Here is a 27,866-nt window from a genome sequence, read left to right as displayed (position 1 = left end):
CTTTGGGAATATTTCATTGCTCTGAGAACATGTTATTATTTAATAAATTATCATGCAAAATAAATAAGGAAATAATAAAACAGAATGACAGTTTCACCAGCAGATATTACATAAAAGTAAATGTAAATAATTGCAAGTGCTTTCCTACATAATTTTTTCTTCCTATCCCACCCCCCACCAACTAAATAATAAATGTGGCCACAATTAAGAGATACAATTGCAGATGTGGCTTGGTTTTCCTTGCTCATATTTTTGCAAGATATGCTGCTTACATAGTCGAAAACAGCCATGCCATACGTCAAAGCCTGCAAGCATATGCAGAGCAGGTTATCTGGATCATGGCCTAAAACTGAGATCTTAGAGTGCTACTTTACCTGTACATCACACTGCTATGCTCATATTATTTCCCAATATTGCAGGCAGAGACTAGACTAAGCCAGGGTTGGCTTAAGACTGAGGTTGCCTGAGGTGGACACGATATTCCCCTCCCCTGCCTTCCCGTATTCCATGTACAAAATCTGCTTCGACTGGCAGCTGAATCTTCCTTCAACAATAGTGATGGAACGACATCCTTCCTCCACCATACCTGAGGGTAGCAGGCAAGGGTTGTGGGTTCTGCTGCAGCAGCCTGGCATCTGCCGCCTGAATCAGCTGCCTCCCTTTGCCTAACAGCAGGGCAGGCCCTAGACTGAGCTGAAAACAGCAGAGACCTCAGAATAAATTAAAGCGGCTCTCAGGACAAAGGTTTATTACAAATCCTTAGCTTATGGGTGACTTAATTCAAATATTTCTCTTTCCAGCCATCCAGAGTCACATTTCAAACACATGAGAGCAAATGTTAACCATGTTCTCCATTATAAAATCCTTAGCCATTTGCTATGTGTCCATGAACAATAAGAAACTGCAGTGCAAAGGAGAAGTCGTAACCACAAAAATACTAAACAAATTTGTTATACGAGCTGTCAAAATGAATTCAGGATGGATCTTAATCCAGGCTTAATAAATATTATTTTATGGATAAAGAAAATATTTTGATTGTTCCAATAGGAAGGATTCCCCGCCCCCCCCCCTTTTGAACAAAAAGCATTCTTACTTTCCTAATGGTACATTTGTTTGCCATTTCCTCCCTTCACTGTTTTGATTTTAACTCTTGCCCACACACTTTCCCCATCTAAACTCCTTTTGAATATAATTTTAAGACTATACGTGTGTGGGATGTGTGTGTGTGCAAACCTTATATTTATGATCATTCTTCCTGCTTTAAAACAGGGAGTCCTGTGGGTGGGAAAATGAGGCAAAATATGTGTCGGGAAGAGTTTCCTGCTTACTGGAGGTCCCCCCAATTTTGCAGAAAAAATGTGAGGCTTCATGGGATGGACATAGGATCTTGAGCCCAACCCCTCTCCCAAACCCTCAGTGGCGTAGCGTGGGTTGTCAGCACCCGGGGCAAGGCAAGTAATTTGCGCCCCCTAACCCGTGGATTTGCGCCCCCTAAACCGTGGATTTGTGCCCCCTAACCCTAACCCCCAGATGTTGCGCCCGGTGCGACCGGCCCCCCCTGCACCCCCACGCTACGCCACTGCAAACCCTTCAAAAGTTCTGCCTTATGTGCATGTTGATGCATACGGGCATGCTGGCCAACATTTGGATGTGGATATAGATCTGAGTTCTTTCCACATTCAACCACTACAGTGCAAGTCCTATACTGGATAGACACAGAAGTGCCTTACCGTCTGTCACTCAATGCACACCCGCATACACTGACTACTGCCACCAGAAGTGGATTTAATTTTTTTTACGCTGTATCAACATTGTCTGATGCCTTTGTTGCACGTGCGCTTAATGTACAGTGGTACCTCAGGTTACAGACGCTTCAGGTTACAGACTCCGCTAACCTGGAAATAGTACCTCAGGTTAAGAACTTTACCTCAGGATGAGAACAGAAATCGCACGGCGGCAGCAGGAGGCCCCATTAGCTAAAGTGGTACCTCAGGTTAAGAACAGTTTCAGGCTAAGAACAGACCTCCAGAACGAATTAAGTTCTTAACCCGAGGTACCACTGTAATACCCTTACAAGTTTCAACCTAATTTGATCAACAGGATGTCTGTTTTCACTAGCAACCAGAAAGTTTCAATTCAAGACTGTGCATTGCACTGTTTGATCTGGGCTGCTGAATTCATTTGCTCGCTGTCATACTTTGCTTTTTTTTTGCTCTTGGCAGGCTCTTTCACAAAAGGGTGCTAGCAGGGGGCAGAGGGCTCCAAATGTCACCCCTACTGGACTATGAAAATTTATGTTCTCTGGTACAGTGTCCAAAAGATGATTGCCGCTGTCAGCTCTAATAGCTCCAATCACCTGTTTAGGGCAAGGCGGGCAGATTTGAGACAGCCTATTACCCCTCATAGCAGGATTCACTAATTTATGGTCCTGCAGATGTTGAACTACAATTCCCATCATCCTTTGCCACTAGCCATGCTATCTGGGTCTGGTGGGAGTTGTAGTTCAACAGGAGGGCCATAAGACTAGTATCCCCTTCCTCATGGGAAATCAGAGGTGCCAAAGCTAGCAGAACAGGTTATCTGCCCCGTGCAGATATATCATATGGTACAGCAATGTACATTCAGCTACCTGGGCACCTCTGGACTGGTGCCATTATTACATTTTTGTACAATATCTCAAATATTAATTGCTGAGACTTATTACCTTGGAACCTCAGCCAATAGTTTAGTCAGCTTAGATAACTAGAATTGGTCTTTTTAAAATTTATTTTAAAAAGCATATTATTGTGAGGTATAAGAAGCTGTGCTTGTGTATTTTACTGCTAAAGGCTCAACCTGATCACCCAAATCCGCCGACAGGAGGTGCTTTAGAAATAAAAAATGTTAATAATGAAATTGTGTTATTGTGATAGGTAGATTTAAGGTATACGCAGTGTCTTTATACTGCACGGAGCTAATTCATTCCTATTTTCTGAGTTCATGCGGTGAATCCATATGCTTTCCCCTTTGTTAATTTCTTAAAAGGTCACTGCCCCTCTGTGATCAATCTTCCAGGGAAAATTTCAATACTTCAACCAGTGATTGAATGCTTTTAGCTTCACTTTGCAGAATGTATGGGATATTAATCATCATTAAATTAATGTTGTTCTCATACAAAGATTCTTTTTTGGGGGGAAGTAGGTTGCCAGTCATCCTGCTGTGGGGTCAGTGGGTGGGAGGCTGTTGATTTTAGACCCAGAGTAGGGGACAGTTGGAGCCAGGCTTTTAGTGATGGATCCCTTGGCTTTTGGAGACGCTAGAGCATTTCAAAGCAGTAACTGTTCTCCATCTCGTGCCAGATAACGCAGTGTGATGCTCCACTGTTTGCCGAGGACTCCCACAGAGGCATCTCACATAAGGTAAAGCCATTGCCTAGAATTCAGACCAAGCTAAAAGGGAAATTGTGCTACAAAAAGGCAAGCCAAGAAATGCTTATCACGGACAGTGTGGCTAGCAAACTGCTGTGGAAGAGGAGACAAAAATTCCGCGGCAACTTCTTTGTTATACTAATGTCAGGTTTCTTTGTGGGTATGAAATCGACACGGGCGGTGGGGGGGGGAGGATTCATAGTGACGTTCGGATGTGTCAATTTCACTTTCCTCTCAGTTCCCCATTTTTCCAGTCTTAAATTCAGTTTTCCACATTTTCACGGTAATTTGTGGTATGTTTTTAAAACTCTCCTTAAAATTCATCAACATATTTTTTCCTAATATGCCTATTTTTGTAACCTTAAAGCCTACATTTTTGTGAGCAACTGCAACAATATAATGCATTTTTTGGCATTATTTTCACCCTTATTTGCATGTTGTAACCTGCTTTGAGGGTTCCGCCTCCCCTTACCACCAAGTGGTGTGTGTGTGTGTGTATGTGTGTGTGTGTGTGTGTCCATATATATATCTATATACATATATACATATATATATATATAAATACACACACACACACACACACTTATATACACACACACATCTTATGAAATAAATAAATAAAATACAACTTTATGCCATTTTTCTCCCAGTATATGCCATGTTGCACACATTGTATCACTGGATAACTGCATCACAAAAATGGTAAAAGTGTCCATTTCAAAGAACTGTGTTCTCAAGAAGTGCAAATCTGATAGTTTCTTATACAAATGGAAACAGAATCAAATCCCCCTACCCCACCAAATCCCTGGGGAGGAAGTAGTCCCAATTAAGAACACTGCCCTGTGCTCAATTTCTAATAAGGTATTTTAGGAGTGCTTAAACGGCTTTGGAATCTCCATACCTCCTTGCCACACCCCTGCATTCCAGCTGTTTGGGGATTAATGATGACTCAGCCTGCCTCTTGGACATTACCCTAAGCCAATGGAGTGTGTTTCATTCCTTTTGGATGTTTCGTGTTAGCAAAGGAGCCCATGCCAGTGTCCTTTGCACTTGGAGCTGGGGCAATGCTGAAATGGGAAGTAGCCTTGGTATACATTTGTCTCAAAAAACCAAGACTTTTTGATGTTAACAGAGTGATGCAGGAAGGATGTACTATTGCAATTCTATGTGCAATGCTAACATAACATCAGAAGTGGCCTAGAATGTGTGGGAGAGATACCCTTCATATTCTCAGTGGCATTCTAGGTTATTTTTTATTACAATGGTACCATGGTTCTCAAACTTAATCCGTTCCGGAAGTCCATTCCAAAACCAAAGCGTTCCAAAACCAAGGCACGCTTTCCCATAGAAAGTAATGCAAAATGGATTAATCCATTCCAGACTTTTAAAAACAACCCCTAAAACAGCAATTTAACATGAATTTTACTATCTAACGAGACCACTGATCCATAAAATGAAAGCAATAAACAATGTGCTGCAGTCACACAATCAATCAGTCAGTAGCTGAACTGGGTCCCACACAGTCACAAAAACAAAACAAAAAGAGCCACAAAAACAAAAACGCAAAATAAATAGCAAAAACTGACAGACCTCAGTGTAACACTCAAATTGGAAGCGTAACACTCAAAACGGAGCACATTCGGCTTCTGAAAACAGTTGGCAAACCGGAACACTTCCTTCCAGGTTTGCAGTGTTTGGGTTCCAAGTTGTTTGAGTACCAAGGCCTTTGAGAACCAAGGTACCACTGTACTCCACTTTTATTGCATAGGTGTCTCAACTTTACTCCAAGATGATCAGTGAAGCATACACTATTCTCTACCCATGATATCCTGACCACAACCCTGCAAGATAGGTTAAGCCAAGAGACTGACTGCCCAGGGTCAATGAGTGCCGATGCTGAGTGGGGATTTGAACCTGGAGTTCAACACTTGAACCACAATACCTGGGCATACACACACACACGCACACACACACACACACCTGGGAACAAAAAGCTAAGCCCTGCCTATAGTAAGAGTATGTGTCGAGATTCAAAACGTTAGCTTGCATTGGAGAACTGAATGCTTGAAAAACATTGTGACATTTATTCATCACAATTTAGAAACACATGGAGAACATCTGAACAAGGCCAAGTATCCAGACATATCACTCAGGGCATTTTGGGGGATGGAAGAAATTCACAACCAGAGAGCACAGGTACACACAGCCTCATCTCGGAGCCACACTTGGGGCTGCTCTAGAAATACAATAATCAAGAAAGGGTTCGTGTTCAGCTAGCCTAGACTGGAAAGGTTCATGTTTTAACTATAAACTCAGCACACATCTGGAAAGAGGAAGATTTGAATTCTGGAGACAATACAATATAGGCGGTGATCATTCTGCGCAGGGCGTTCAGTTCCTGGTCCCCGCATGTGTTGGCAGAGCATGCTTAAGCCCACCCTGTTCTACTCTCTTCCAGGTCCAAGTGGAAAATGGTTGTCACCTGTATACAAGAGATTTATGCACAAACACAAAATATTTTCTAGCCAAAGTTTAGCACTTTTAGTCTTCATTGTAAAAAATTACACAGCAATCCTATACATGTCTACTCGGAAGTAAGGCTTGTTGAATTCAATGGGATTCATTCCTAGGTAAGGGTGTATACAATAGCCTCACAAGCCTTAATTATAGCCACAACTCTTCCATTGAAATCTACAGGACTTTAAAATGCTAAACATTTCTTCTGCTGTTAAAAAGCTTTACAAACAGAGAGCGATTTAATAAGGGGTCCTGCTAAAATGTGTCTGAATCAACAATTCATAGAATACAGATCTCACCTGGTTTGACAGGACCGTACTATATAAATGATATTATAAAACAAGAGGACATATTTATGCTTTCTATCAATGAAGCCTGTTCCAGCTTCTTAAACCAAACAAATGCTGTCATGTGCTTTTGGGTATCCATAATATAAGCCATCTGTGAAAGGCTGGTGTGTGTTTTTTTGCAAAGGCATCCTTTCCAGGGCGCTCTGATGATTTTGTCACTGCTTGGGGTTTTGGCAGGTCATCAACATCCCTCTAATTCCCCTTCATGAAATATAGCTTGTGAGCAGGATCTTCTGAAGGAACAGGGGAAAGATTTGAAAGCACGCCATGCCTGCTTTCACAAATGCAAAGTTTTGTCTTTAATCAAAGTGTGTTTTACTGTGCTGGTTGCCCCTACTGAAAAAAGGTATCCCAAAACACCGTTTTCAACGCCTGCTAAAAACTTTATTATTTAGGCAAGACTACTTAGAAATGTACTTTTATTTACGTATATTTGATTTTACAACTGTTGATTTTATCTGTATTTTGACCATTTTATTGTCTGCTGTTTTCAAGGTCTGTTTTTATCATTATTTCATTTTAATGACTACAGTGGTACCTCAGGTTACATACGCTTCAGGTTACATACGCTTCAGGTTACAGACTCCACTAACCCAGAAATAGTGCTTCAGGTTAAGAACTTTACTTCAGGATGAGAACAGAAATCGTGCTCCGGCGGTACGGCAGCAGCAGGAGGCCCCATTAGCTAAAGTGGTGCTTCAGGTTAAGAACAGTTTCAGGTTAAGTACGGAACTCCGGAAGAAATTAAGTACTTAACCTGAGGTAGCACTGTATTTTATACTATTATGTAAACTACCAAAAGGCAGTTTTTGATTAAGCAGTATATAAATCTTGCTGAGTAAATAAATAAAATATATGGACAGGCTAGGTAGTCTGACCAATTTCGAAAGACAAGTCCGCTTAACTTATTGGGTGGGTGGCGTTGCGGCCAGGCCTCGGGGCCCGTGGTGATCCAGCATGGGGCCTGAGATGGGCGCCCTTCTAGCTGGGGCTTGGCCATGCCAATGGTGCAGGGCAGGGTCCCACCCAGGAGGGCAGGCCCCACTGACCAATCAGCACTGGCGGGGGGGCATGTCCACGGTAGATTTAAACCACGGCACAGCCAGGAGACCACCTTCTCACTAAAGAGCAAGTACAGGTGATTTGTTGCCATAGGAGCTAATGGCTGGTGATCCTTATGGAAGGGGGCAAGTTTTTTCCACTCTCTCCCTTGGCTGGAGGTGACATCATCAAGGTGTGTGTGAAATGGGGGGCGGGGACAGCCAAAAGAAACTGGCAGTCTTGGGACTGGAACTGAAAAGAGATATAGAGCCTTCCTTCAGTGTTGATGGTAGAATGGCACATAGTCGCTTCTGTGAGTGGAGAGCACCACCACGGGTTAGGGGAAGCTTCTCCCTGCTGATCTGAAGCTACTTCACCAGTGGAAGCTAGCACAAAGGCCCGAAATGAGTTGTTTCAGCATGGGAGGCCAGTGGCTTTGGTTACACTAGGTCCAAAGGCCTGTGCTTTCCAAAAGGGGCCCAATCCTTGGATTTTTGGAGCTGGTATAGCAAAATATAAAACTCTCTCAGACACATATCCATTTTCTGTCCTGGTGGGTGTGGAACAGCAAGTCTTGGGATGCTACAGTGGACCCACACGATCCCACGCCTCCCCTGCCCCACAAAACCGCAGTGTAAGCCACTCAAGAGGCTACCATAACAAATCAGGAAGCTCCTGATGCCAAATCATACCTACTGGTCCATGTAACCTGTAGTACTGTCCACTCTGTCTGGCAGTTGCTCCCAATGGTCTCAGGCAAAGGTCTCTTTCACATCACCTGCTATACAATCTTTATAACTGGAGATTGAACCTATGCCCTTTTAAAATGTGTTGGGGGGTGCTATTGGGTTGTTCTTGTTTTTATTTTGATAACGTACTTTGTGGTTTTATATTCTGACTTTATTGTGTCTCTCTCTCTCTCTCTCTCTCTCACACACACACACATTTTACATCTGCATAACATATGAAGAGGATGGATGCAAGCGATACCTCTGTTAAGTCTAATTCTTTCCTATCTCACCCACTGGGAAAAGAGATATCCCCAAGTTACCATAAAAACAAGGATTAAGAACACACATAAGAGAGAGAGTGTGTTAATAGAAGATACTTCATGCTTAGCCTGGAAGGTGAAATAATTATTTGAGCCAGGTCAGATGGAATACTTTTTTTTTAACACCCTTCAAGATGCTAAAAGAAAATATGTATTACAAGTAATGGTTTTATAACTTATAAAATAACATAGCTGAATTTCCACTTCCCTGCCCCCATGGTTTAAACCAGCAAGTGCCTAAACTTTTCCAGCCAAGGAAAGCATTTTCTTAATGCTTCAGCTAATAAGTGAATATGAAGTTTCAGTCTCAGAGGAATCAAGAGACGCATATGATAAACAGCAAAAATGCAAAGTGGGGGGGGGGTCGTATGGGCATCTGATTGCTGCTGGACAAAAGCTTTGTGTGTGGCTTAAGGATTGTCCACTACAGCCTTCACACAACTTTGTGTGTCCATTCCCAGTATTTCAACTGCAGCCACTTTTTGTTTTGTTTTCACTATTAGTCATCATTTATGAGCTGGGTGGAGGTGAAGATACAACTTCAGACTTATGCAATGCTTTATTAGAAAACAGAAATAGAAGGCTGCCTGCTTGCTAAAGTTTGATGGAATGGAAAAACAGGCTCAGAAAAAGTAAAGGGATGCAAGGATGCCACCTGGGACTCGAGTAAATTTGAAAGAAAGGAAAAGCCTTGAAAAAAAGTGATGATGTCCTTTACATCCCTCCCAAGGCTGTTCACTATCCCTTTTTCAAATAATAGCGATAGAATACTATGATATAATGAATTATGCGCTTGAAATGAAGGAGGAGGAGGTGGGAGAGTTAGTGTCCATCGTTCATATAAAGGACACAGAATGTTTGCCACTTAATTACAAGTTCCTTCACTGTCAGTGAAACGAAAGGGAAACCTGTACGACTTTCAACATTGTCCTTCATTACTAGGGTATGGTCCTAGGATCTTTATCCAGTTGATGAGCATCAGTATGACCTTTTAGCACCTGGGAGACATTCCTGCATTACTTTACAGGACTTGGCATGTGAACTTCAGAGAATCGATTCCAGCTATATGAGCAGATATTTATACTAAGCATTGGTAGATGGATGGGCAAAGAAGAAGGAGGTGAGTATTAAGGAAGTTGGATTGGAAAAGAATGAAAAGAGGACACCTAAACTAAGGTCTGGGAGAATCAATGGCTGCTGCACACAAAGAGAGACTTTTTGGTAAAACACAATATTGCCCATATTGCCATCGTAGCGATGCGTCAGACGTGCTCTCAAGAATCTGGAATTCTGGCAGCTTCAGAAAACAGGCCACTGGAGCACTGTATATATCAACATCTCTTTACTTAGGAAAAGAAAACAGCAAAGGAGAAATGAAAATCAGGGGAGGAAAGCAACTCCAGCCAACATTGGCCACTAAATACAGATTTTCAGTTAACTTCAGTGTGTTTAATTCTAAGATAGGCATTTCTGATTCCATCCACCCAGTTGAAAAGGGAAAGACCACACCAGAATAAGCAACAAAGGGTGGTCAGATCCATAATTTAATGACAGCGTATGGAAGCCACTACAGAAAACTTGGGGGTAGGAGGCATAGGGGAGAGAAACATTCTATAGTGTGGTTAAGGGGCTGATTTCTAGAACCAAGCCACAGTATTTTCCAAGCCTGGGCAGCTTTTATTGAAATTAAAATAGAAAACCTAAGGCCATATCCCACACAGAAATTGACAGGTTAGCAATGACATGGAGCCTACCATGGTGAGTATGACTGGATGGCGATGTTTTAGAAAGAAAAAAGAAACATCTGCAGAACCCAACATCACACTGCCATGTAGGAGCCATCTACCAAGCATGGCTGTCAGTCTGCAGTTCTGGGTTGTTCAGGGCCACTTCTGCATTTCACAGATTCATAGAGCTGGGTCCCATCTAGTCTCATCCTTGCCCAAAAGCAAGACATTCCACCTGTCACTGTAGTCTAGCCAATTGTGGCTGTCCTCATGACAGCAATCAGAGATCCTGGTTTGGTCCTGATGTAACGTTTTTTTCTTCCACAAAGGATGACCCATGGAAGCTGTTACATAAGAATGTGGGAACCAGGGCTCTTCCAGGTGACGGGTTGATTAAGCATTCAATCTGATTTATTCTTTGCACATACGGTAATTTGTATGGAGATTGTACAGTGTCACTGTTTACCAAGCATTCATTCATACCACAAACATTTTCTGGGTGGTTTTTTGCGTTGTTTTTTTTTGAAGTGGGTTTGATGCCAAAGAATGCCAAATCCAATTTGATTGCGCGACCTAAATTTGCCAGTTTATGACTGAATCATACCCGCAAAACAGCGACAGCCTGGAAATGGCCCCAGTCAGTTTTGCAGCATAGATCTGGAAACAAGAGGTAACTGGTCCAGAATGCAGCAGCCATGCTTTTTAACTGAGCCACATGATAGAGATGAGGACTGCTGGTCTTTAAAGTTCTGCAGTAGTTACCACATAGTTCCAAGGCTCAGTTCAAAGTGCTGTCTTTGACCTTTAACACCCTAACCTCATTCCAGATGTTGTCAAACTACAACTCACTATCAGCCTCACTGGAAAACTGGATATATTAGGCAAAACTGCATATAAATTTGTAAATTAAGAGAAATGCCCACTAATATGCTGGTGATTTATTTTTTGTGAGGTATCTAAACACACACACACACACTGATTCAGAAATGTGTCAAACTGAAGCTTGGGAAAATGAGAGAAAATGAAATTGACAGGTTCATCCATCCTTATCTGGGAATAAGCCCAATTGCCTCAGTGTGGTTTACTTCTGAGTCAACTTGCCCAGGACTGCAATGCACTTTCAATTCTTGGAAAGAAGCAATTAAAACCATGCTTTTGTTTGTCTTTCTTCAAGCTTGAAGACCCCACCAATGGCTATTGTTTTTGAAAACTGGAGACGGTTGATAAATAAAACTGTGAATGCTGGAAGTCTGGGATGCAGGTTAGGGGACATTTCCTTTGCAGATTTTAATATATATTATATATGAAATGAGACTAAATAATAACATAGTTGGTTTCCACTAAGTAATCAAAGAATGACATCATTATAATCTTGAGCATGGCCTACTTGCCTTCCAGACTCTGAGGTAAGTCAGCTTTTATTTAGAAGGCCAAGAGGAAGCTCTCCAGCCAAGGGTGACTTCTTTTGATCACATGAGCTATGATTAACCAGTCAGGAAAGAGAAATTCTATCTGGCCCCTATTCTGCTCCGCTATTCTCCCCACCCTCTACCCCATAAGGACGGTAGCTCAAGCATGGTTCCAGCTAGCAACGTTAACAATGCACTGGGGAAGAGCATTTAAAATATCTGTGGGGATTTTTAAAGAAATAGTGTCATGGCATTTCCTGCAGTCTACGCCTTTAGCACATTCTTAAATCCAGATTCAGGTTGTTTGTGGCTTCAAACTGGATGTAATTTTAGTGGATCTCGATCAGAAACATAACAAAAATGCTGACTCTCGTGGCAGATGTGAAAGTCCTCACATGATTCCCCATTCACTGAATCCTTCCTTATTTTTAGCCTCAGCACGCTTAACTAGATTAAGCAAAACTTTGATTTTAAATAGACATGTTGGTATTGACCTTGAAAGTCCCAAATAGTTTGGCATTAGAGGTTATTTGAAGGATGGCAAAAACATGAGACAACAACTGTTTTTTCTCAAAAAGTGCCAAGTTTTATTGGTGCCCAATTTCTTTTGGAAAGAATTCCTCTCCTCTTCAAGAGCTGATCTTGATACTTACTTCTTCACTCAGGAGCTTATTGAGTCAAAATCCGAAAGACTAGCCACACACATATAAACCTGCCCAGGGCTTAAAGTTGGCATCAAAGGCCTTTCTTCTCAGATGTATCAGAGTAGTCTTCTTCTTTGGCGATCACTTGTAACCGAGTAAGATTGTCTTCCATGAACACAGTCTTAATAGTGAGTCCGTAAGTGACTGTGGAGGCCAGTTCTGAATCCACACGTCCTTCCACAGTGGGGACATTGGTTTCCGGACAGGAGTTGATCACGATGAAGGTTTGCCAAATGTCTTCTTTCTTCTTCTTCTTTGGCAATCACTCATAGCTGAGTAAGATTGTCTTCCATAAACACGGTTTTAACAATGAGTCCGTAAGTGACTGTGGAGGCTAATTGTGGACCCACACGTCCTTCCACAGTGGGGACATTGGTTTCTGGGCAGGAATTGATCACGGTGTGGATTTGCCAAGCGTGCCTTCCTCTTAGCATGTTTCTCCCTTTTGTCCTGAGTTCGAGCGTCTTCAAAGTCCATGACACCTTTGGTAAAGGCTGTTCTCCAATTGTAGTGTTTATACTACATTTTTTTGGATTTCCTTGAGAGAGTCTTTAAACCTCTCTTGTTGCATTAGGCTTCCCATTTTGAAGTCTGGAATAGAGTAGTTGCTTTGGAAGATGATAATCAGGCATCCAAACAACATGACCAGTCCAATGAAGTTGATGTTGAAGAATAATTGCTTTGATACTGGTGATCTTTGCTTCTTCCAGTACACTGGCATTGGTTCGCCTATCTTCCCAAGTGATGTGTAAAAATTTTCGGAGACACCGTTGATGGAATCTTTAAAGGAGTTAGAGATGGCATTTATAAGTGGTCCATGTTTCACAAGCATACAGTAGATAACAATGGCTCTCAAAGTGAACCATTCACAGTGCGACCAGCCTGTTAAAACAGGGTTGTGTTATCGCCCCAACGCTAATTATTATTTTCATTGCCATGATCCTACACTTTGTCGAAGGGAAACTCCCCACCGGAGTAGAAATCATATATCAAACAGATGGAAAGCTCTTTAATCTGAGTAGGCTGAAAGCAAAGAGTAAGGTTACCGTAATTTCCATCATAGAGCTTCAGTATGTTGATGACAACGTAGTGTGTGCACACTCAGAGGATTACCTCCAAACCATCCTAAATATCTTCACCGCAGCTTACGAAAAGCTTGGCCTATCGCTCAACATCCAACATCCAAAAAACCAAAGCGCTACACCAACAAGCATAAAACAACCCCTCTGCAGCACCACAAATCCAACTCAACAGTGTAACATTAGAAAGTGTCAATCACTTCTCCTACATGGACAGTTATCTTTCCACAAGGGACGACATTGATGCCGAAATCCAGCATCACCTAAGCTGCAACTTTCTCCTGATTGAAGTGCAGAGTGTTTGAGGACCAGGACATTCGCAGGGAAGCCAAAATGCTTGTTTACAAAGCTCTTGTACTACCAAAGCTATCAGAGTAGTAGGCGCTAGAGAGATATAGCCTTTTCAGCAGTGGCCCCATATTTGTGGAACTCCTTCTCACATCCTTCTCAACTTTTAAACAGGCCTTGAAAACCTTATTATTTCAATACCCATCGGGTATTTTAACTGGTTAAACTGTTGCTGGTTTTTGCTTTTTAGTATCTGAATTGTGTTACCGACAGTGGCTCTCCAGGGTTTCAGACAGGATCTCTCTCAAATCTACCTGGAGATGCTGAGGATCAAACCTGGGACCTTCTATGTGCAAAGCACATACTCTTCAACTGAACTACAGCCCTTGCTTTTAGTTTTGCAATTGTAATAGCATTGTTTCAGTCATATTTTATGTTTTTAATTGTTTGTGTGAGCTGCCTCGGGTGGCGTATAAACACTGAATGGTCCAGTCCTCTCATTCTGTTAGCACAATGATTTATGCTTGCATAACAGAAGCCCCAGTAGATGTAGAACAAAGCCATCAAGGTGGTAGCCACTGATAGTCTTATCCCCCTTGGATATGTCTAATCTTCCTCCTAAGCCATCCACATTGGTGTCCTCCACTGCTTCTTGTGGGAATGAATTCTATAGTTTAACCAAGAAGTGCTTCCTTTTGTCTAGAAGAACATAGGTTCCCCATCCTATGAGGCACTCAACCGGTTATTACAGAATCTGGAAGGCGAGCCCCAATGAGGGATCCACCTGGTTTCAGATGTGGATTGGGCTACCTGTCCTCAGGGGCGTGTGGGAAATGACTCATGGAGACACACCCTTCATGTTGGAGACATGCCTCTTTCCTGCCTCAGCTGTTCATGACAAAGTAAAGAGTGACAGCGATGTGACATCTGCACCGCAACCGCTAATCAAGCAGGAATCGGTGGGAATTGTCACCTTGACCTCGTTTCTACCATGCTGTTGGCAAAGCTGCTATCCACAAGCGCTCTCTGTGCCGGTGAACGGCTGCAATATCACTGCAAACGATGTTAAAATGGAGCGCCGGCTGCTCTGGAATATAGAGGGCAGAAGGAAATTTACGTGGGTGGGAAAGCACATGTTGCCAGCTGGAGGAGGAAGTGGTACACCACACTTACTTCATAAGTGTGAGGTTTTTATAAACGAACTCTCTTGAGGATTGTTTAAAATAGACAGAAAATGACACACAGTCTCCAACTGGGCTATGTTGTTGTTTTAAAAGATTGCATGCATTCTAAAAACATTAGCGTGCTTCCTCGTGCTCTTTCCAAAAGGCTATATTTTTAACCTGAACCTCTTCCGAATGGTGGGCAGTTGAGTCACACAGGAGTCTTCAGCACAGTATAAAACAAACCGCTTTACCTTTTGCCAGAAGGGTAGCTGTGTTAAGTCTGTTGCAGGAAAAACCTGTGTTATCCACCAACACTCTTTTGCGAGCAACGACTGATGATAAAGCAGTTATCACTGTCTGTATTTTTTCTGCATTCCATTTCCTTCTGACCTTGATGTTGACCGTCTTTACTCTGGGGCCATGAGTATATCACACAGAGATACACACATGGCTGGGAACTGCAAACACAGAGGTCGGACGGAAATGAAACACAGAAAAGTACAGGTAGTGATATTGACATAATTAACATTATTAACTCAAGATAAAACTTCATGCATCTGATGAAGTGGATGCTAATCCATGAAAGCTTATGTCAGCCTCCTCCAACCTGATGCCCTCTCACACTTGCTGAGAACACAGGAAGCCATCTTATAATGAGTCAGAACATTTGTCCATCTACCTGGAGATGCAAGGATTCTGCTCTGCCACAAAGCTATGACCCTTCCTCCAAACATAGGAAGTTGCTGTATACTCAGACTATCAGTCCATTGAGTTAAATGTTGTCTACATTGACTGGCAGTGACACTCTAGAGTTCTAGGCAGGGGGCATTCTTAACCATACCTGAAGATGTTGGAGATTGAACCTGGAACTGTCTGCATGCAAAGCAGATGTTCTACCACCACGAACGGGTTGCAGACCACTAAGGGGCTAATGGAAGTTGCAGTCCAAAACATCTGGAGTGCACCAGGTCGGCAAAGGTTGACTTATGCCATAATAAATTTGTTAGTCTTTGAGACGATCTTTATTATCTTACCTGACAATGAAAAACATATTCAGGGGTTGTTTTCTTAAATTTCATGTTCCAGACCAAGGCCACACCATCAGGTTCATGCGGCGCATCTTCGTTGTTGTTGTAGGAAGCAACCATAAGCTCCGGGTACTGTGCAGATAAAGATTATGCTATTAAATTTCAGCGTGCAAGGGGGAACAAAGTTTTAGCTGCTGGAAAAAATCAGAGGAGTTCAAAACAAAATAGAAGATAGCAAGAGGACAACAAATGCCAGTGGGTCACCCAAAATGAGTAAGAGAGAGAGAAAGAAAGAGAGAGCGTGTTTAGTATTTCTGAAATGCATTTTGAGCATTTCATCTACAGGGGAAATGCAGCTGAAAAAAACCCATTGCAGGAAAAATCCACAATCTTCTCTCATTTGTGATATCGTGATAACTAATATTGGTCTATCTTACAAGATATTGTATTGTCCTAAGTTTTAATTTATTATCTGCATTGTTATCGGCCTGGAGTCTATTTTTTAAATAAATAAATAAATAAAGATTTCTTGGTTAACAAAAGTATGTGCAATGTCTTTTTTCAAATTGCATTTTCTACAGACCCTAGAGTCTATTTTGATCCTTTGATGCTTACCTAGGAGTAACAGCCACGCACTCAATGGGGCTTATGCTTAGGTAATTGCATGTGTGTGTGTGTGTGTGTGTATGTATGTGTGTGTGTCAAAGAGAGAGAGAGAGAAGTAATTCCACTCTCAAGATAAGAGTATAAAATAAATGTGTTTTATCATTTTTTATTCATTTAAGATGTTTGAAACTCGACTTTTCAGACAGACATACAGACACACAAACAACCACAACAACAACATGGCTTACAAATATGGGCAAAAATATACTGAAATCGTAAGATGAACAGCAGCAGAAACGTCAGATACACACTGGGAAATAAAACAATACAAGTGCAAGTTTAAAAACCGTAATAAAAACGATGGGTGGGTTTTTTAAAAAAACAAGTAGCTGAAGATCTAGTACCATTTAAAAGCCACTGGAAGCACATAAAAGGTAGGACTTCGTAGGCAGGATTGTGGGGGAGAACGCCATTCATCCATCTTTATTGACTTATAAAAACATTTATCTATCACCAACTCATATAAAGTATCAGTTATAAAGACAGCATAAAACGATTTATAAAATAAACATAAAAATACTAACTAATAATTGAAATGACTGTTTCTACATGTCTCCTCAAAGGTGCATCTTGAATCTCATGGGGAGACTACCTGGCAGGAGGACTTATGTGGGGGTGGAGGTAGGTTGCAGACAGCAGGCCAGGATAAAGGCTAGGTTTTGTTTTGGGTTTTTTTTTAAAAAAAACAACAGTTTGCTCCTCACATTTCAGCAGTATTGGACATCTGTTTTTAATGTTAACAGAAGCTAATGGAATCGTAATGTCTAAACTATGCCTTTCATTTCATATCAGGATTGCCAACTTTTTAATGGCAGAGCTCTTCTGCCTTTGACAGCTGCACAACAAACAGAAAGCTAGCCTTCACGACAGGAAAAGCTTTAGTTGATTGAGTTGTGCTTATCACTCAAGCATTAAATAACATTTGAGCAGGAACTATTGTAGCGTACAGATAGGGTTGCACGACATCCTTCAACAAGGTCAGTACCTATATTTCCCCCATGTGAACAAGCCAGACTGGCTCCAAAGATATGGGGGCCTTTGGCAAAATGTTATGTGATGGGCCCTCTCCTATGTAGGTGGGCCTCGAAGGGCTAACCTGGTTGCAGGCAGTAATAAGGCAGCAATTGGGGCAATTGATCTGATGCTAGCAGCCCAGGGTTGCTTGGGAATGCTTTAAAGTAAAAACTGTGGTTTTGAAATCTGTGTCTGAAATGGGCAGTTTTGAAAGGTTCAGTCCACCATCTTGATTCAAAATGGCACCCAATTTTATCCAAACATTGACATAAACCTGCTCCCTGATTTCATGAACCGTCACACAAAATTTGGTTGCGCTATCTTAAGTGGTGTCCAAATGGAAAGTGAGGAGACAAGTTAAGGCAAAATTAAATTTTACAACTTTCCAAAAATTACAGTAGGAGCATAATACTATCCACCGTTCATCACCATCATGGTGATGCTGTCTGTCTGTCTGTCTGTCTGTCTGTCTGTCTCTCTCTCTCTCTCTCTCTTTCTCTCTCTCTCTCTCTCTCTCTCTCACACACACACACACACCCCTTTCTAGCAGAATTCCATTCGGCTTGATTTGTGTGAATTCCAGCATGTCTTTGATAAACTGTGCACTGTACAGTGTAATGTTATCACAGTGTGCTCTGATGCCTCTGCGCTACTTAGCTGTCTTTTGCACTCCAGAGGTCAGAGGTCAAAGCGCTCCCTTTGACGTAATGCACAGTGACACTGAAAGCAGTTAAGGTGTACATCCAAGAGGAATAAAGCTTCGGAGGAGAGAAGGTGAGCTGGGGCCACCCCAGAACAAAGCAACAGGAGACAGAAACATGCTTGTGCGCCTGGGGGCACGAACAATTACATTTTTTGGCAGTTGCCTTCCAGTTAACTTTATCTCGCTGTCCCGGGAATACAGTAAATGCTGCTTGTTAAAAACCTATCAGATAAGAATTCCATGTAATTTCCAGCTCCTTGAACAGCCTGAGATAAGTGTTTCCTCAGGCTGGTTTCCCAGTTCTGAACAAATCCACATATGCTTACTGACCACCCACGTGCCAACGCATACCTGTTGCAAAATGGATTCGATTAAGACGCATAGATGCTAAAAAATTTCCCTTTAAATGTAGCTGTGGTCATATCTCATAAGCATATTACTCCAAGGTCTGCATTATCTTCCTCAAGCAAGCTACAAGTTTGAGGTTCAGACAACATATTTATTGAGCATTCGTCCTGATACACTTGCACAAAGCTTACATGGAGGTTAGATTATATCTAGTCTCTATTAAGCATTTGTTATTCATTCCAATTTCTTTGCAGGGAGGTTATATGACAATGAACATTCATCCTGCATTCACCCTGGTTTGATTGTGGGCTGTTTATACACCTTCCCACTACTCATTTGTTCATCCCACACTTTTCAATGCATTCCCCCATGACTTTTCTAACCAGAGAAAGTCCATTTCCTTTTAAAAGTGGATTTGTTGCACTAGGGTGACAGAGCACCTTAATTCACTGTGATTCCACACGCCTTATTTCCCTGGCATGTGCCTGAATACCAATTTAAACAGTCAAGGCTTCCCCCAGAGAATCCTGGGAAGTGTAGCTTCTTAAGGATGCTGAGAGAGTTGTTAGGAGACCCGTATTCCCTTCACAGTGCTACAGTTCCCAGAGTGATTTAACAATTGATCACTCTGACAACCGTAGCTCACGCAGGGAATAAAGATCTCCTAGCAATGCTCAGCACTCTTAACAAAGCACAGGATTCTTTGGGAGAAGCCATGACTGTTTGAAGTGGTACGATACTGCTTTAATTGTATAGAGCAGATGGAGTCTTTGACTGGTGGCGGCTCCTTGGCAGAGGTCTTTCACATAGCATACTACCCAGTTTATCAGTCTTTTAAAAATAGAGATATAATACCAGGAGTTGAATCTGGAACCCTCCACATGCAGGGGATGTATTCTACCACTGAGGCATGGTTCCTTTATCAAAGTCACATGGTATATATACAAATTGCAGAGCGACTTTGGCTTGTGGCAAGTGCAGTGACATGTTTTATTTTGCCGCCAATCTTGGGCCATTGAATATTATGGCATGTAACAAATCTCCCTCAGACAGCAGCTTGCCATGCAGCATTTGTGGTATCGAGGAAAGTGGTTCAAGAAACAAGTCTAAGAGCTTGGAACTAGTAGCACTGTTTCGTTTCGTTTTCAGACTCTGCCAAATTATGTATATCCAAAGTTGGTGTGCTTTTGTAAACACAAATCTTACCTGAAGGGACCAATCCATACAAGTGACAACCCGGTGCTTAGACCAGTGCTCATCGTAGAACTGACGGTTAAAGGAAAGGTTAGCTCCAGCTTGGACATCTCTGTATGGGTTTGAAAAAGAGTTACAGTTAAAGTTGTGGTTGGTTTACAATTCCAGCCTTGGCGTCAGCAGCTGGCATGCTAAGGCAGATGCTGAGGCTCCAGTGACCCAGTTTGTGCCCACCACAGATGACTCTTTCCCTGGGCTCTTAACACTTGGCAGCTGGTTCTGCAGGCCTCCATTTTGATTTTCCACAACGCCCTGGAAAACTCATAATGTCAAGTCCTCCAGGGCATTGTGGGAAATTAAAATGGTGGATCAAACATAAGAAGGGACCCAACACAGGGCACTTTGCCCAGGTCTCACTTTGCACAGTGCCAATTGTTTTAAAAGATTTCCAATCATTTATTTCCCCTACTATGTTTCGTTAGCTAGTTAGTGTCTTGGGACATCTTAAGACTGTGTCTTCTCTGCAGCCCACCCTGAAAACTATTTTGTCTGAAGTAAAAATGGAACGGCAAAAAATATTTCCTCTTTAACATAGTAAATCCATCCCTGTGTCAGTGTATGCCTACTGTGTCAATGCTGTGCCTGACCAATACCTCATGTTGTCCCCAGTGCAAATCCACATACATTATTCAAGGCGTATAATTGACCCACGTGGCAGAAGGCCTGAAGCGACACTGGACACTTCAAAGCACCTGCATAGTTGTCTCTTTTTTTAGTTTGTTGCACCTGACTATAATTGTGAGTAAGAGTCAACCTAACAAGACATTCTTTACTGTAGGCTTCATGAATGAAGCTTGAAAACATACCACCTCCAGCAGGTAGCAGAGGGCAGTAAAAATATTTCCCGCTGCCCCTCTGGAGACCCTCAATGTTGGTATTCCACTGCATATTTTGGAGCTAAACCCAGGGCTGTAGAAACCACCTCCAATGTGGTTAAGCCCACCTTAAAGGATTAATTTTTTTTGTCTGTAACTAGAAGCTTCACAATAAGCCAACTATCCCCGGAAGAGGAACTTTAAGGGTGAACAGATGAATCATATTATACATGCTCTCACACATTATAGCAGCTATCTGTTGTGCATACAATACTGCACCGCCACAAGGTTTTCAACCATAAAACATCTTGGGTGCCTTGGCAGGAAGGTGGTTTATAGAAATGTCATAAATACATGGATAATAAGCACAAGGGTTAGATATAGAAGAATGCATTTCACCACTTAATCTAATTATCGGTCTTTAAAATGTATAAATTACTGGAGTTTGACACTCTGCCATGGAAATGGGCAATGTCAGGCCTAGAGTCCGAATGCAGCTCTTGATGGCTCTCCATCTGACCTTCAAGACTCACCCCAGGCCATGCCCTCCCTTCAAAGGCCCTACTCTGAACCCACCCTGACTGCTTTTGCCTGGCTGTAACCTATTCTTGAATTATAAGAATGCCTCTTGCCTGCCTAGGTGGATGGAAAGATGTGGATGCCCGTGTGAAGGAACCTCTGGCTTTTGCATAGCAGGACAATAGCATACTTTTGACACTGGCCACACCCACTTTCGTCTCTGGCCACACCCACGCATATGGTTTCCCCCCAGGAAGGCTGCCCATGAGGGAATGTGTGTGCCTGGGACTGAAAAAGGCTCTTCCCTCCCACTCTAACACAAATAGTATCTATTTGTTTGTTTGCTTTTTATCATGTTGAAAATAATAAAATAAAGACTGACCCATCTTTCTCTTCCACATCTCTGCCACCATAGTCAAAGAAAATGTCGGAATCTTCAGCTAGCGCTCTCTCAATCACACGTATCGTCCGGTCAAAAAATATAAGGAACTCTTCTGAGTGGAGAATCTGCTGCTTTTCTTCCTCTGTCAGTTCCCTGGGAGGAGCTTACAAAAGCATATTGGCAGCGTTAAGCCCACAAGGATTTAAATATCTCCAACTGAATTAAACAAAGTCTTCAGGAAAGAAAGGAAATATTCCTATGAAAGTCATAGCAACGTTGGTAGGGTCGAGTGGTTTGCTTCCTTCTAAATAATCGCTTCTGAATCCTCTCTAAATGGACAGCTACGTAATCTTAAAATGCAGCCTCTATACAGAAGGTAGCCTATATCGTGCATATTTATTATTCCGGAAAAGAAAATACTTAGGATCCAAAATAAAATAAACCCCACGTTCAGATTTCAGGAAACGTTTTTGACGGATGTATGTTGCAAAACTGAACTTGGAAAAGCATTAAACGGCATTTCACAAAGAAGTGCTCTTTTAACACAGAGACCATTTTCAACCGAAGCTTTTAAAAAACGTTCTCAGCCTATTAAAAGGCATGCTTTACTTCACTGTATTTAGGTTTCTTAACATAAAGACATAGGAGCCTTCTAGAGTAGGGTTCATTTGGTTTTTTGCATGTGTACTCTTTCTGTAACAAGTCACTGGCACGATAATAGCGCATTAGTGGTGGCTTTATACTGGATCATACACACATCATACTGCTTTATCAGTTGTTCTGTGACGCTTTCCCCTGGGGGGCGGGGAGACATACTTGTGCTATAGTGCAACAAAAAGTGCAGAACATTTGTGGTTTGGAAAGCTACAGAATTTAAGCAGGAAACTACAGGGCACAAACCTATTTCAAATGAAGCAGTATGATTGCTCCAGAACCTCTGCAAGTACAAATGGTATTGAAAACTTGATTGCGAATAGCATCTCCAGTAACACCATGAGCTCAGATAATCATGAACGATCAATCAAAAGGGCATCTGGAGGGGCCCTTAGGCCAGGATCTTAAGGGCCAAAAACACATGCAGGAATGTAGCTCAGTGGTAGAGCAAGTGCTTTTCACGCAGAAGGTTGCAGGTTCAATCCTGGACCTCTCCAAGTGGAGCTGGGAGAGATCCCTATCTGGGATGCTATTTCTAGCAGATGTCATTGGAGAGGAAAAGATCCATGCCTACTTCACGAGAGCACACAACTTTCTTCTCTTATGCTCACCACTTCCTGAGATGATTGAACATGATGGGTTGTTTTCTGGTCCCTTATGTTTCCCTCTGCTGCAATAAAATAAAATGCCTTCTGTGTAGAAGTTTACAAGCCAATAAAATGAAATGAAAAGCAGCATACAGTAAGAAGGCAGCGCTTTCCAAGATTTACCCAGATTATCGTTTTCTATGAACATCTGTGAGATGCATCTATTCCGAAAAGGTAGAGAGTGGAGTTCTTGGGGAAACCCCATAACGATGGAACCTTATTCCCACTGGGAGCCTTCTAGGCCCAATTTTCTGGCAGTGTTAAAAGATCTTTCAATTTAAGCACACAAGAAAATAGCAGGTAACCATACTGGTCCATACTGGGAGGGGTGTGTGCAAAAGTTAACAGTAGGGTAATAGGTTTAAATGGCTTTATTAGAGCCAACTAAAACATCACAAAGTAGTGAGAAATCTTCCTCAGATTTCTCTGAGTTCCTCAGAACTCAGAATGGATGTTAAAATGGAGAGTGAGGGTGGATAAAAAGATGTTCCTAGGCATGGTGGAAAAGTTCCAGTCTTCAGCTTGTAAGAGGAAGTAGAGGAGATTTTATTAGATGACAAAGGTTCTGTAGAACTGAGGTGGCATCTTCATCTTACAAAAAAACTGCCTAAGACTTTTCTTTACCAGGTTCAGGAACATCATTTTGGTTTGTTGTTGCTCTTATTTTTACTATGTATTTTGCGGTTTTTATATTGTAATTTTATGTTGTGAATCGCCCTGAGATCTGAGGATGAAGGATGGTAGACAAATTTAAGTCAGGAATGGCGAACCTCAGCCCTGCAGACCAAACGTAGCCCTCTAGGTCTCTCTGTCCAGCCCTCAGGACTCATCCTAGGCCACACCACCTCTCTATAGGCCTTCACTGGCCCTCCCCAAAGGCCCTGAACTGTGATCAAGCTTCTTGCTTGCCTGTGTGGAATATATCCTACTATACAAAGCAAATTGCTCATACATCCATTACTCCACTCAGTTTTTGCGCTTTTGGCCCTACCCACCATATAGGACTCACAGAGAATGTGGCCCTCAAGCTTAAAAAGGTTCCTCACTTGAAAAAGTTTCCCCACCCCTGCACAATGTCAAACCATGGCTTAGTATGAATACACAGGGACCAAGAGAGGGGATCACAGCTATTTTGGTTCTCCTTTTCTCCTCCTTCTACTGTGTTGTATGACCAATGGTCAGAAGTGAAGGGAGAGCCACATAGGTTCCTCAAGCTCATTCAGGTGACCCTACTGATAGGGATGGAATGACCTGCCAATTCTGGTTCTCTTTGTTCCTCATTTTTCCAAACTTAAATCAGTTCTTTTTAAAAAAGAAATCCTCATGAAAATTCACCAGCATTTTAGTGTGAATTTCTCCGAACAAATACGTTTTTATATATACCGTATTTTTTGCACCATAACACTCACTTTTTTCCTCCTAGAAAGTAAGGGGAAATGTCTGTGCGTGTTATGGAGGGAATGCCTACGGGTGGCATGCCTATGGATTTTCCTCCTCTAAAAACTACGTGCGTGTTATGGTCAGGTACGTGTTATAGAGCAAAAAATACGGTAATCTTGATTAATGTACAAAAGTAACTTTTCCTGTATATGGTGTGGTTTTATATGTTACTTCCACTAATATCTTCATTTTTAAGCACCCTTTCCCTTAATATATGCATTTATGCAAACAATGCTTGGTTGGAGAACTGCATCACAAAATTCAGACAAGTGTGAATTTTGAAGGATGGCTAAGTTTCGGTTTGCATATTATTTCAGGAAGTGCAAATTTGATAGATTTGGTTTTAAATGTCGTCTGGATAAAATACCTCCTCTATCCCTACCTACAGTAGATGTTATCTTGTGGTTATTTTGGATTCTTATGTTTACTCAGAAGAAGTTCTATTGTGTTTAATGGCTTACTCTTGAGTATATGAGAACAAGATCGCAGCCTTAGCCTAGCTTTGGGGTGGGAGGTAGAAGAAAGTTTGCAATTCTTCACCCATTTTTAAAATATAAGCAGAGGCTGTAACAGAAGCATAAAATATGATGGGTTAAAATCCAGGTCCTATTTAAGACTTTGGCAAAACAGCCTTTTATTTCACTGGAGCAATGACTGCATGCAATATGTAGCCAGAAACCACAGGGAACTATCTGCTATACATAAACACAAAAACATAATTCTTTTAGACAGTGTAGCAAAAAGTAAATGAGAAAGAAAGCCAGAAGACTCATTTATTACATTGCCCTAAAAAAAGAGAACAAGATAGCACTATGCCAACCCAGAATTTACATGATATTTGAAAATATCAGATTGTAGTTAGTCTAGGTGTTATAAATGTATCTAACACACATAACTACATGAAACAAAAAGAGGGGTAAAGATGCACTGTCTTGGATTCAAAGAACCAAGTGTAGTTTTTTGCACACTCGTTGAGACTTTGCTACCATTCTTCTTTATTAATTTAGAAGAGTTCTAACCACCAGCAATTTGAAAGTGGGCTACAACTAAAACCGTTTCAAAATTCACAGTGCAATTATTCTTTTTTAAAGGCAGGATAAATCACAATTAGCCAACTTAAAAAAACACGAATGTTGGCATTAGATCGCATGGAAAGCCTGGGTGAATAACCAGGTCCTGGACTGTTGTCTCATGGTGCTGCCATGTCACAGAGGAAGAGAGACTAAAGTTTGGGTGGCGCCACTGAGAAGGCTCCCGCCTGCCACGTTGCCAAAGATGCCACAGCCAAACCAACTCTGCTGGTAGATTTCAACAAATGGGCAGATCTATATGAGAGATGGCATTCCTTGAGGTATCCAGGCCCAAGTTGTAAATGGCTTTGTCAGTCAGTGCAAGTACTTTGAACCAGACTCGGTAGCAGATAGCCAGTGTCGTTATTTCCAGATTGGTGATATATGTTTGCAGTAAAGGTAAAGGGACCCCTGACTGTTAGTTGCGGATGACTCTGGGGTTGCGGCAGTCATCTCGCTTTACTGGCCAAGGGGGCTGGTGTACAGCTTCCGGGTCATGTGGCCAGCATGACTAAGCTGCATCTGGCGAACCAGAGCAGTGCACAGAAACGCCGTTTACCTTCCCACCAGAGCGGTACCTATTTATCTACTTGCACTTTGACGTGCTTTCAAACTGCTAGGTTGGCAGGAGCAGGGACCAAGCAACGGGAGCTCACCCCGTCGTACGGATTTGAACCGCCGACCTTCTGATTGGCAAGTAGGTCACCCTCAAAGAAACATGTCTGCCACATTCTGCACTGGCTGCAGCTTCCTGAACAGCCTCAGGGGCAGCCCCATGCAGAATGCATTACAATAGCCCAGGCTAGAGGTTACCATGACCCAGCAGGGCAAGGCTCTCCCTGTCCAGGAACGGTGCCATGGTGGTCGTGAAGTCCCAGGTTGGTGCAGTCAAGGTAGCCTCGGCGTGAACGTTGAAGCCTCCCAGAATGATTGTGCTGGGATCCTCCAGCATCACGCCTGAGACTGCCTCTGCCACCTCGTGTAAGGATGCCCCTGGGCAGCAGGTTGGGTGGTATACCAGCACGTCTTTCTGGTCCAGTGTTGGGTACAATTCCTCAAGTCTTGCACTGGAACAAAAAGGTAAAGGAGATAGGATTCCTAGGGGTAATGGTGACTCCTGCCCCAGACTTCCAGGTTGGGCTGGTCCTGCATCAAATACCCAGCTGAGCAGTGCTGAGTCAGATCAACTCCACCCACCTTGTACAGCCAGGTTTTGGTACTAAATGCTGAGTCAGGACCCTCATCCACAATCAACCGGAAGTGTTCAAGCAGATCAACCAGAAATATTAATAGTCCTGCTCACTTTGCTAAAATTAAATGTAGATTGAAGATTCAACGGTTTTAGGGATTTATTAGAGCAATGGTGTTGGCAAGATGGGCTAGCGAGTTTCATAGTGTTACTAATTAGTATTTTGTTTTCTAGGAATAAACCTATGCTTTTTTTTAAAGTTGCACATATACGGAGCATTTTTATTCACATTGCTTCTTAAAACGAGATGTTGGTGTGACTTGAACGATCCGAGGTTCTTTTAAGTTAAAAGGAAAAAGAAAGGAAAGTTCAGCTCCCTGAGCTATAACGAGTTTTTAGCCCAGAGCAAATTTTTATGGCTGGGTTATAAAATCCTTCAAAAACAAGATTCATAATGGAAGTGCTGACACAGGCTTCAACTGCTATACAGAAGTGTGAATGGCGCCGCTATAATATCTATTAAGGATTCTTTAAAAGTTGGGATTGGGGGGGAATAGTGTCTCTTGCTTTGCATAAAAAAGAAAAGAAACCAGAGGACTTTATGCCAACATAAACATGCATTTAACCCATTATATACTAATTTGCAGGAAAGCCCTTAATTCTGAATAAGCATTGCAGAACCCAGTACCAACAGGAAATGTTAGTCTAAATTCCTGTTTTGCCTCTAACATGTTTTTAATCACTTCCATGAAGCGTGCATGAGGGTTACAAAGTCAGAAAAGGAAGGGATTGTATGAGGGAAGCAAATGTGATTATGCGATAAAAACGAGAGCAGAGAAAAATGGAAACCTTCGTAAGGAAGACTCCTGGTATTGGTATTTTCTCTTAGTTATTTCACATGCTCAGGCTGCTGTCCTAGTCACAGTTGCCTGGGGGTTAAGCTCCCTTCAACTCTTTGGAACTGACTTCAAAGTTAATGTGAGCAGGGGGGAAAGTTGGTTGCTTCTAAAATCGTGTGGCTTGGCCTATGCGGTAATTCCAATAGTTCCAGAGCTAAAGCTGCTTAGTCTTGAAGGAAAGGCACTCTGCACATGCTCAGAGAAACACAGGAAGCTGCCTTACACTTAAGTCAGACCACCACTGGTGCATCAAGCTCAGCGTGTACAATGATTGGCAGCAGCTTCCCTGGGTTTCAGACAGAAGCCTTCCCCAGACCTGCCTGAAGACATCGGCGAATGAACCTGGGACTTTCTGCATGCAAAGAAGATGCTCTGTCACTGAACTACAGCCCGTCTATCTTTTTTTTTTTATGGTTGCTGATTCATATGATATGAGCTCAGGCCTTCATAACAGAAGCCACAAATGGTTCTATTTTAATTTGCAATCAATTCATTAGGA

At 42.1% G+C, this 27,866-nt stretch overlaps 1 protein-coding gene across 6 annotated transcripts in view; it reads right to left on the bottom strand.

The window, feature by feature from the left end:
- Positions 1 to 27,866, bottom strand: part of DYNC1I1 (dynein cytoplasmic 1 intermediate chain 1) — a 222,943-nt gene that overhangs the window by 75,748 nt on the left and 119,329 nt on the right. For all 6 annotated transcript variants that reach the window (XM_053359118.1, XM_053359121.1, XM_053359124.1 and 3 more), the window contains 3 exons: positions 21,469 to 21,631; positions 19,705 to 19,804; positions 15,774 to 15,899 (listed from right to left, as the gene is read on the bottom strand). In XM_053359118.1, coding sequence (XP_053215093.1) covers positions 15,774 to 15,899; positions 19,705 to 19,804; positions 21,469 to 21,631 — 389 coding nt within the window. The remainder of the gene's footprint in view (positions 1 to 15,773; positions 15,900 to 19,704; positions 19,805 to 21,468; positions 21,632 to 27,866) is intronic.

Source organism: Podarcis raffonei, chromosome 12, assembly GCF_027172205.1.
Source record: "Podarcis raffonei isolate rPodRaf1 chromosome 12, rPodRaf1.pri, whole genome shotgun sequence".
NCBI lineage: Eukaryota > Metazoa > Chordata > Lepidosauria > Squamata > Lacertidae > Podarcis > Podarcis raffonei.
The sequence above is the reverse complement of the archived record's forward strand: the minus strand, read 5'-3'. Positions and strand labels throughout refer to the sequence as shown.